We start from the raw sequence: 11,949 nt of genomic DNA, 5'->3' as shown, positions 1-11,949 counted from the left end.
TTATGCTCAAACAGCAACATTACACACTAACTAATGTTAAAAAAGTGAAATCGCAATCAACCACCCCTTTAATGGAAAATAATGGAAAATGCTTTCTGGAGGTTGTACTGTAGTAATAATAACAATGTGTGATGTTGACAGGCGAGGAAAAGCATAAGCCTAAGCAAGCTGCCCCAGGGAAATCCTCTGCTTCACTAATTAGCTTGGTGCTGCTCCACAGCTGGGGTGTCATTGTTTTGATAACGGCATGCATTGAAAGGCTCGATGTGACTCTCCATGACCCCAGAGTGTGTGCTGAGTGCGAGGATCTGTGCTTGTTTATTAACAAGCCCGTGTTTCTAAGCTGTCTGCCTGGAACAGTGTCAGCAATGGGTTTGAAGTAGCATTTTCTTAGTGCTTTTATGTGATGTGAGTGAGGGAGTATTTTGTGGTGTGTTGTTTTATGGCCAATCTTTTTAAACACAATAATCTAGAGTGAGGTTATGTAAGTAGAGGCCAGTATGGACAAAGCATGATATATGAATGTGTTTCTCACATCTAAATAGGACTGCGCTGTTCATTGAAATAAAGTTGGCTTTTTAAAGCATCAAGAAAATGGACCAAAAACATTGACGCATCATGCTCTTCACAGATTTTTGTCCAATCAAATGCTCCTTCTAATACTTCCTGTCACCGACTAGCAGGTAGAAAATTATGGTTCATGGTAACTAAAGCTTATTGGCTATTTTTTAAACTATTAATAGGACAAATACGATACAAGAATGTATAATAAATTAAAATGTTCAGATACAGTAGGCATATTTAACGGCAGCATTCAAGTAAGAAATAAAATAACCAAATGTCTTAACTGTATGAAATAGGCCTAGCTAGGTATTGATGTTTATTAAAGCTACAAAAGTTCTTCAGCCAAGAGCAGTGATGATTTTATCTTTATTTAGCTAATTAACATGACTGTAGTCAGACAGCAGTAGGTTTATTAATCTGCTGTCATTTTAAGATCTAATGTAATGAAACACATCTGATTTTCTCCCAACTGTTCACTTAAATTCACTTAAGACTTCATAGACTGTGTTTTTGACAGTTTAAGTGGAATAAGCGCAATTACATTAATTTCCAACTTGACTGCATTAGACTTAATTGTGAGTGAAGACTTAGACCCTTTTACAGCCAAAAGAACCAAAATTCCACTCTCAAGTTCAGGTACAGTGTGAATGGGAAGAGAACGGAGTTCTTTTTGTTTTTGCTTTGGGTCACTGAGTGAGCATGTTAAAGGGGTCATATGATGTTGCTAAAAAGAACATTATTTTGTGTATTTGGTGTAATGAAATGTTTTTATGCGGTTGAGGCCGGAGGCCTAGAGTGAGCGGCGGCCGGCGGCCTAGAGTGAGCAGAGGCCGGCTTGAGTGAGCGGCGGCGGGCGGGCTTGCGGCAACAACATGTGACGACCCCGGGCTGGACTCCGCTTCGTCCACGGTGAAAGCTGATCCGGCGATCCACAGCGCAAAGTTGATGTATTTCCTCGCGACCAGCACGGATCAGTTCCAGGCACACGTAGACATGTGGGGGCGTGTTAGAACGAGCCATTTTAGGTAGGCGTTGTTGACTCTTAACTTTTATAAAGAATATCTCTTTGGATTTGAGACTTTAGTCTTTGCAACTTTACAGATCTTCTTTATACACCAAGAGCTAGTAACACTCCAAAGAGAAAGGAAAAATTTAAATCGCATCATATGACCCCTTTAAGGCCGGGACACACCAAGCCAACTTCAAAGAACTAGCAGCGATGAAAGCCGACGGCATCTGGACCAAAAGGCTGCACTTGAACTCACCGCTACAGCTGACTGCAAACTAACACGTGCGTTCTCCGCCTGCGTGAGAGGAATTAGCTGTCTATATCAGCAGCTATCAATAGTACATATTCGTCATTCAAAAGGAAATGACGTAACATAAACAAAGCAGCGCTTGCTTACCATTTTGAATATCAGTAACACTGATAACTTGTATAATTTTAAGCAGCTCATGTTATGAAATCATTCGCATATTGGAGTGCTTGGGTAAGACCACGTAACATTAGAACAGCCTTCTGTCTGTGCAGCCTTCATTTACTTACTAGTTTTCATAACTTTTGCTTTAATTCTCTTGCATGGACTCATTCACTAAACTGAACAACCAATCAGAGTTCTCACTTGCTCCGATGGCCCTGATGCCGATTCGGGCAAACTACTGCCAACATGAGTCTGATGAGAGCAGACGTGTGGAACATATCAAACAAACTAACAGACGCTCACCAATGGCCCGACGTTGACTGACGGACGACCATCGACTTGGTGTGTCCCGAGCTTAGTTTATCTAATTGTGAACAATTCAGCCATGCATATCATTTTTGCATTTCTTTTTGACCTTGTAATTTTTAATAAAAATTACATTGATCTCAAAAAACTTGATCTTCCAGTGAAAAGACAGACTTCTCTCTAATGATGTTTGCAGTACTTCTCCAATATTTTAGTCCACTTAATCCCTGCCCCTTTCTTACAATTAATTTCAAGTTGGCATTCAGATCTGCCTCCATCCAATCAAGAACCGATGAATAGAAATATGTCGAAATAAAATGAAAATAATATAATGAAATATTATATTTTATCAATGATCCATTTCATTGTACAAAAGATCTTTCACTCATTCCATTTCATTACAACTTTAAAGAGCAGCTCTATTTGTTAGCAGCATAGTGTGGGCAAAATATAACACAATTTGGAGACATTGCTTCTGAGTTTGTAGTTTTTGCCTACCTTGTTTCTGTTTGAATGTATTTTTTTTGTCTTTGTTTAATTTATTTCATTGATGTCTTAGCAGAGATGTGAGATTTTAAATATTTATTGAATTGCAATTCAAATGGCAGTTCCAAAATCTGTCAAAACAACTACAATATAATTCAGATGATGCAATGTTTTTGTCATATTATACAGCCCTATATCGAAGCAGTGTGTAATTAAGGTTTTGTTCTCTGGCTTAAAAAAATGTCTGTGTTTTGGATTAAAAAATGGACTTGAGCTTATGTGTAGTAACCCATTGATATCACTAAATGAGGTCAGTCTTTGAGATTCAAATTTTGTCCTTTGGTTAGTAAGTGGAAGGAACGCCTCCTGATTTGCTTGTGCCTGATCAGAATTGATCATTTTCATTGTTTACCCTTGCCGCACAACAAAATCCACACTGTCCTCCAGCTTGAGCTCAGAGGTACACTTAAAACCAAACTCATTTCCAAGAATTTCCACCTCAGTTAAATACATACGTTCTAAAATGCCTCGGCAGACTCTCACTCTTCTTTCTTTTTCAAATGCATTCACTGTGTCTTCCTCTTGATTAAAGGTGCAGTTCCAGAAGATCCAGCAGCTCCGTCTGTCACAGAACCGGGCACAGTACTACGGTGGCTCGCTGCCCAACGTCAACCAAATAGGCAATGCCAGCACTGATTTCCAGGTACCTGAGTTCCCCTCCATCCACTTATCATGTTCATTTAGAAGAAGATAAGCCCCAGCCATATGCTCTGATTTTCTACCCTCAGATAAACGATGTCAAGAGATGGTAATTGCAAACCTTCTCCTTAAAAAAACAAAGAGTGTATTTGTCCCCACCTCTTAGTCTGCCCTCCCTTTGCCTACTCCTTCAGTACACTACTTTCTCCACAAGTACACTTGATACAGCGGTGCGATCCAAGAGCCAAAGAACTGTATCTGTGTCTATCCCCTATGGAGAGGAGTGTTGTATACCTTCAGGTGAAAGTGCTCTTGTTGCTGTGAATAAAGCTTCTTTAAGACATCGAGCAGTGATCCCTACTTTTTGTCTGCCATGACTCAGAAACCAAACCTAGAAAGGTAAAAGCACTTTGGAGTAGAGTGAATTCACCTGGGGACTCAAGCTAATGGTGGTACTTTTAAATTTATGTGTGTATTTTGTTTGTTTATTCTGCATGTCCTGAAATATGGAGGCTCTGATGTCTTTTTACTATTTAAGTCATTTATGACAGATTTTTACATTTGTGAGGAAAGTGTTAACCAAGAAGGTGTTTTTCCACAGGGGACTTTTCCCACCGGACTGGACTCTGTGCGAGGGACCAGACACCATGGTCTGGTGGAAAGGGTACATCGAGACCGCAATCGGATCAACTCACCACACCGCAGGCCCATTGACAAGCACGGGCGGCAGATATCCTTTAAGTTCACTAGCATAAAGCCTTTGTACTGGAAAAGAGTGATCTGTGAGGGTCTTTACTTACGCTTACGCTAGTAGACGCATCATTACTATGAGCTCACAATGTTGCATGTGTCATACATGATGACCTTTGCTCATGTGGGAAGCTTTTTTTGAGGCTTCAGGCTGTGTGATGATCCTTTATGTATTGATATTCCCACTGCTGCACTGTGGGTGTGAATGAGTGGGTAACTGCAATAACCTGCTGTTTTCTCCCCGCTCATGTTTGGGGTTTTTTTTCTTTCAGTGAGAACCGTTTAGAGATTTGAATATCAGTACTCTGGTGTCCTCATTAGTGGGTGATTAACAAACCTCGCCGCCGATCGTAGTGCGCATTCTGCCGCTAGTTCTGCATTCATTCAGCACGCAGGTTGATGAAGTCACTGGCTACGCCGGCCGGCCGGTCTTTTATCCTCCTCGGTTGTGTAGTTGATGGATTTCTTTCATCAATTTTTCAGCGGTTGTCTGTAAGCTTAATCGTCTGTGGGCTCAAAGATCATTTCGGTCTGCAGATTTAGCTTAGTGCTAAAGATTAAATAAAAGTAAAAAGGCCTAAATGCCTTGTGAGTTACCACACTGTTTTGAAGATGTGGAATGCACGAACTGTTGTCCACTGATCTAGTTTTGAAGCAACACAGAGGTTTTGAATTACCTAGTACCAGAGTAAGGAGCTACTCCGTAGTCCTTAATATTGGGATAGTTTGGGAATGGTCCACTTGCTCTGATGCCGTGCCATACAGAGAGACAACAAAGGCAGCATGAGGGAGACAGAAGAAAAAAAGTGTGGCAGAGTTAGAAGAGCTTACTTACGTAAGAGCTTTGAATCATGGGTTCAAAGTAATTCCACACGGTTTGCCACGGCCACCCTTGTTCTTTGAGCGGGAGAAGGCATTTGTGACCGCAGTCGTGCTAAAAACTGCAAGACCTGTTTGTCAGAACTCTGTCGACTCTGTGCTCTGTGAATTGAACCACTCCCTCCCCAAGAGCTGAAGATATTCAGGCTTATTCTCGCGGGTTCCTTCAGAGTCTCTGATTATTATTTTTTTTTCTTCATCTCGTTGTCTGTTTATATTGATTAATTTTTGATTGTTCACATTAATTGCTAAACACTTGTTTCTATTTGTCTCTGAAACAGAAAATTATTTTAATGAGTATTTTAATGGGTTGTTATTGTCTTCAAATCTCTTTGCTCTAGGCTCAAAGCTTTCAGAAGGTTTTTGTTGTTGCTTTCAGTTTGAGAATTCAACATGTGCCTCATCCCTGTCAATAAGAAGGCTTACTAACTCTCATTAATCTGATGCAGCAGAGAGTCCAGACTGATATAGTTCCATTCTAACTCGTTCTTCAGGGACTTGTTTGTGGTGCATCTCTGTTTCTCATACTGAAAGTTAGGGATTTAAACAAACCCCCGAATGTTTAACTTTGTAAACTCTTAATTTTTCCTGCACGTTTTTTTAACAATGATTTTTACATTTACATTTTGGCAGCTGTTTTTACCAAAGCAACTTATATTGCATTCATGCTCTACATTTTACCAGTTCATCCATTCACTGGAAATCAAACCTATGACCTTGGCATTGCTAACGCCATGCTTTACTGTTTGAGCTACAGGAATGCATTCCTTTCTAGAGCAGGTCATATGGGTTTTTGAAAAATATCTCTTTTGCAGTTTATAACGTAGCTATCCTTAAATGAAAACAATCTGCAAAGTTGTTAATCAAAAAAGTGTATGATAAATAAAGATATTGTCTCTCAAAAGAGAGAGTTGATTCTGAATCGCCTTAACGAGTCGTCATTAGGGATGTAACGGTATGAACATTTTTCGTTCTTCAAACATTACAGTATAGACATATTTTGGTTTACAAACTGTATTGTTTCATCAGTTAGTCACGTTAGCACTCGGACGTATCCACCATTATTGTTTTAAGTGTTCACAGTTTAGCACAGGGCTATTCAATTAGTTTCATTTGAGGGCCGGATTATTGAATTGAAAATTTGAAGGGGTCCAAGGGGAAGGGGGGGCCGTCCCGATCTCTTTCTGGGGGGGCCTATAAAATAAAAAAATCTATTTAAATGCATATTCAGCAGTAAAATAAACTAATATTACCAACACCAACATCTATAAAAAAACATTAGTGCTGTCTGTCAGTCGATTAAAAAAATTTCATTAATCACACATTTTTCTGTAATTAATCATGATTAATTGCATATTAATATATTGTCATAATTTCACATTGAACCTCCAAATCTTGGTGTCGTTAACCCCCGCGAAAGACCCGTGAAGACGCTGTGTTCAAGGATACCACAGAAATACAATTCAAACCTTTTGTTGTGTGCATGTCATTTTACCAAGGACTGCTTCTCTAATCTTGGTTTTTATCTTCGTTGGCTTCTAATCTTCTTAATTTGGACTAACAAACTCTCCGAACCACAACCTGTAAGTACGATTGATACGTTATGTGTACATTTTCAATTGAGTGCTCAAAATATCAAGTTTTTGTGCTAATATGTGATGTATACCTAGTGCAGCTTTAGGTTTCCAGGTAAAGCACGATCTTACTGAAGTAGTTCTGATAATTCGCTGTGAACCCACTATTTCCTAAGAATGTGTCGATTAATGTAGACTGACGTTCTAATTACTTCGTTTAATAATAAAGAATGTAGTGTAGCACACAGACTTTATAATCATTGTGAAATTGCTGTTTATTTTGCTGCACCGGCAGTTATAGGGTTAATGCGGGAGAGACGAGCGAGTTAGGCTGGTGCGCCTGTGATACAGCTGTTCTGTGTTCTGATTAAAAGTTAAGACAGAGCGTCTTTTGTCTGTCGTTCTTCAAACATTACAGTATAGACATATTTTGGTTTACAAACTGTATTGTTTCATCAGTTAGTCACGTTAGCACTCGGACGTATCCACCATTATTGTTTTAAGTGTTCACAGTTTAGCACAGGGCTATTCAATTAGTTTCATTTGAGGGCCGGATTATTGAATTGAAAATTTGAAGGGGTCCAAGGGGAAGGGGGGGCCGTCCCGATCTCTTTCTGGGGGGGCCTATAAAATAAAAAAATCTATTTAAATGCATATTCAGCAGTAAAATAAACTAATATTACCAACACCAACATCTATAAAAAAACATTAGTGCTGTCTGTCAGTCGATTAAAAAAATTTCATTAATCACACATTTTTCTGTAATTAATCATGATTAATTGCATATTAATATATTGTCATAATTTCACATTGAACCTCCAAATGAATGTAGAAACAACCCATATTTTAAATATGTTTAATGGCATCTCTTTACTAAGTAGCCTATTATTAACAAAGGCCAGTATTTTTGATACCAATACTGCTACTGATGTCTCGATTAATTACATTTTCACCTCAATTTTAGCCATTAATTAATAGCCATGGAACATTACAGTATAATTGAAAGACATTATTTTTAATATATAGTAGGCTCTGAAAAATATAACTTTTAATTTAAGTGAACTTAAAACAATCTTCACATAAATTATAAATTGTATTTTATAGTTTTGGCATAATTTTGTGTTTTTGTCAGTTGAAGAGCTACTGGCGCGCTGTCTGAAGCATCTCGGCGTGTGTGCGTACAGCCGAACGCGCAGCCTTTCAAACTGTACTCCATCTGATAATCATCTTCGTTCAGTGGCTGCGCTATTTCTCGCCAGAAGTTATGATCGATAACAGTCTTTATACTCGTTTAAACTAGAGCTGTGGATATCTCATAACCCCCTCACACAAGCGCTTGTCAACGCTGCCGTCTATTGATGTTGCGGACTCCGGTAGGTTGTTGTTGCGTCTCTTCCTTTTCTTTTTTGGCTGTGTGAAACAACGGCCCGGGCCAGTGATGCCACCCGGCCCAGGCCAGTGATGCCACCTTGTGGACAAACTAATTAGTGCAAAAACAATTCAAGGCGTATGTGCGACCTGCGTGTACTCTTCCCTCGGGCCGGATAAAGATGATTGGTGGGCTGGATTGGGCTTGTGGGCCGCCAATTGAATAACCCTGGTTTAGCAGCTAAACTTAAGCTGTGGGCACGATTCGCTTGCATAAATGTTTTTGTATTTTATGTCATTATTATAAGAACGGATTGGAGCACTATATTATTGTTCTATGTAAAGGTGCTTTTTCAATGGTAGCGCTCGCTAACTTGCTCAAGGACTCCTCTCTGTGCCAATCACAACAGGTTTGGCCAGCTGACCAATCAGAGCAGAACAGGCTTATGGAAGGGAGGGGTTTGCTCTGAACTTGCTTGGAACGAATCGTTTCGAAATCATTGGCAAATGACTCTAATATTAAATGTATATTCTGAGAAAATTACAATGTTTTCTGACCTTAGATGCATTTAAACCTGTTGTAGGGGACTCCAACACAATATTAGGACACTTTAAAATACCATATGACCTGCTCTTTCAGTCACACTGCTTGTTGAGAAGCTTGCTGTTACTTTTCTAAGGGATCACACTTATTTTTTTATCAGGTACCACTCAGAACACTTTTGGCACATATACACTGCAAAGTCTAAGGAGTGAATCCTGTAACTTATTGTTTGTTCGGTGCCTACAGAGTCACTTCTGACATTTTGATGAGTGGTAATCATAATAATGTTTTGGCATCCATGAGTGATAAACAAGAATGCAAACAAATATTTGCATAATGTTTAACCAATATGCATGACCGACGTTATATTAGTGACTTGGAAGAGGCATAATTTCTGGTAAATTTAAAGAGGCCCTGAAATGCATTTTCAGACTTTATATTATGTTTCTGGAGGTTAGCATATCAAGCTAGCAAAAAATTTTGGCACCTAAAAAGTTATTTGTAAACTATTTGTAAAAATAAAAATTTCCAACATCATTTTCACTTTGTCAAAAACACCCTTCAAGGGTGTTACCTCTTTCAGAAATGCAAGTAAATGGACACTGCTGTGATTGGTGAACTTAATCACACCATTTTGATGCTTGATATGGCCTGTAATGCAGCTGTATATGTTTAAGCCCGAGTAAGATTCGGAAGCAGAAGAAAATGAATCGGTGCAACTACAACGATTGCAGCGGTCAGCTTCAGCATGGTGATTGCTTGCACTTGCTATTTTTTGTTTTATAGTTCTAAAACTATTATTTTAACTACTTGTTGGATGTCTATAATTAATTAATATTTAGACAAACTGGCAACATGTTGAGAGTAATTAAGAAATGAGACAAACAAACAAATATGTTCTCATTCAGATGCTCAGGCACATTGTTAAAAAATCTCCCTGATTTGATTTATTGTAGAGTATTATTGTAGCGTAACCACTCATACATGTAAAATCAAGGACAGTTTTATTTTCTATTTCATGACCCCTCTAAGTAAAACACCATTTTATTGCTTCTTGTTTAAGCATCTGCTTTAAAACGGTGAGCTGTTTTTGGCAGTGTTGGCATTGTCCACTTATTAGTATATTTGGGATTGTTTTTTTTTTTATATATATAAATATGGGCAGTCATGGGTTGGGATTATATAGAGTTTTGGCCTTATTTAGGCTTATTTCTGTGATGAAAATAGAGCTTATTTTGAGCTTATTTTGTTGGACCCAGCCTGATCTGGCAACACTGTCTCTGTGACCCTTAATACTGTATATGTGGTGCCCATAGACTGCAGGGCCTCTAAAAACAACTACAGTACAGAGATACCAATGTGAAATTAAAACTGAAAATCTAAAAATAAATGCTACTTCATAATATTAATAAATACTACAGTAGTATATAAATAATACTAAAATAACACTGGCTGCAGTGTGTTCATACCCCACAGTGATGTGCTAAAAAGCACTCAGAACACCTTCGCAACCACTTGGCAATGCCATGAAAACCACATACATCACCACTAACATTATAATGACTTTTTTAGCTATATGCCACTTACATTTTCTTAAAAAAAACTTCTTAAACTCCAAACTGCAATCTACATTTAATCTAAATGAACTGAGACTCTCTAAATAAACATTCGCCCACTAAAGCATTTCATTTTCATGCCACTCTAATTCTGCTGAGTGAGAGAATATGAGGAAGGATTCAAAGCCCAAATTTGCTTTCGCTCTGATTTTTTTCCCCCCTTTAGTGCCAGATGTCCCTCACAGTGTTGGCTTGTTTTGCTCTCATCGATTCATCCATGTCTGCCAAGATTAGACTCTCTCACAGGCTCGCTAGCCAACCGAACGCTAGCCAGCTTCCTCCTAACACATGTAGTTGCTTTCGAGCCGCATATATCACGCCAGATGCCATGATCTTGCTTTGTCTCTGGAGTGTTTCTGGAATGATGTCCAATTGGAGGACGAGCGGTGTGGGTCGAGTGTGAAATGTCAGAGAGAAAGGTTAGCTCACCCACGCCATCCTGCAGCTTCTGAGACGAAGGTGCTGTCACAGCCACCCTGTCTCTCCACACTGCTTCAGCGGCCACGGGCTAATTAGATTTTAGGAAGGATCCCTCGTAATCCAAGCCGTCTGGCTTATGTCATCATCGCTTTCCCCCTCCCAGTCCGCGTATCAACAACAGTATTCACACAATGTCACGCCAGGGATTTCATACGTATGATGGCGGTTATCGATGCGTACAGTGTGTTTGAACAAGGAGGCCTAAAATGGTTTTTCTGTGGCCTGGATTTGGCTGCTCATTGGTTGGTTATTCTATGTTGTGTCATGGTGAGGGTCACGGGGCGGGCTAGTGGTTGAAAGGTTGCAGTGGTGGAGGTAACGAATTACAACTACTCACGTTACTGACTTTACAGCAAAAAGACACGTGAATTATGGCCTAAAGGTGGATGTTTTTACAATTATACTAAAAGGCCTTATACTTACTACCACTAAACTATCAAGGCATGTTGTACATTGTGTGCAACAGGGTTTTTTTTATAGCAGTTTTAATCATTTAGAAGCCTTAGAAATATGCATATCAAATATGACACAGTAGGACATGGAGTTAACAAGTAGATCTGGAGTGTGGCACATGTGTCCATGTACAGGTCGATATCTTTTGAAGCTTTGGAATCAAAATCCAGTGGTGGAGGTAATGAATTACAATTACTCACGTTACTGTAATCAAGTAGTTTTTTCGGGTACTTGTACTTTTTTGAGTTTATTTTTAAAGCTGTACTTTTACTTGTACTTAAGTACAAATTAAGCAAAATAATCTACTTCGTTATTTTTAAATCATAGTTCGTTACTGAGTACGCCCACAATTTGAATTAATATTTAAACCTTTGACGGCACTTCATTACTCATTTTCCACAGTATCTACCGAATATACACCGATACAAGCTACGTCGCTCTTTCCTCTCCGACAGCGAGTTTGACATGCATCCGCCTCCTGTCGATTACAGAGTCTGAATGTTCGTGCGGGATTGCAGGTATTCTGCATAATTTTAATCATTCCCGCGCAAATGTGGCGAGCGCTTTATTGTAACATGAGAACACAGTCATGTAATCACAGAAAACTGGATGCGAGCTCTCAAATAGGCCTAACTTATACAAATGAACTAACTGCCTGTCCTCTCACTCCGATATTGCTTGTGCGCACTGTGTGCAATCGCGGTCTCTCCATGCTTTTAAAGTAGAAATTATTTCTCTTTGCTCCTGGATTAAACTTTGTCAAAAGTTATCAACCATTCAGAATAGATCCACGCCTGACCGATGAAAAT

At 39.1% G+C, this 11,949-nt stretch overlaps 1 protein-coding gene across 6 annotated transcripts in view; it reads left to right on the top strand.

The window, feature by feature from the left end:
• Positions 1–11,949, top strand: part of LOC107701275 (CREB-regulated transcription coactivator 3-like) — a 51,982-nt gene that overhangs the window by 5,886 nt on the left and 34,147 nt on the right. For all 6 annotated transcript variants that reach the window (XM_016503245.1, XM_016503244.1, XM_016503249.1 and 3 more), the window contains 2 exons: positions 3,370–3,480; positions 4,078–4,206. In XM_016503245.1, the coding sequence (XP_016358731.1) occupies positions 3,370–3,480; positions 4,078–4,206 (240 nt within the window). The remainder of the gene's footprint in view (positions 1–3,369; positions 3,481–4,077; positions 4,207–11,949) is intronic.

This window comes from Sinocyclocheilus anshuiensis, unplaced genomic scaffold (genome assembly GCF_001515605.1).
Source record: "Sinocyclocheilus anshuiensis isolate Anshui unplaced genomic scaffold, SAMN03320099.WGS_v1.1 scaffold1946, whole genome shotgun sequence".
NCBI classification, from domain to species: Eukaryota; Metazoa; Chordata; class Actinopteri; order Cypriniformes; family Cyprinidae; genus Sinocyclocheilus; species Sinocyclocheilus anshuiensis.
This window is presented reverse-complemented; position numbering and strand designations above follow the sequence as displayed.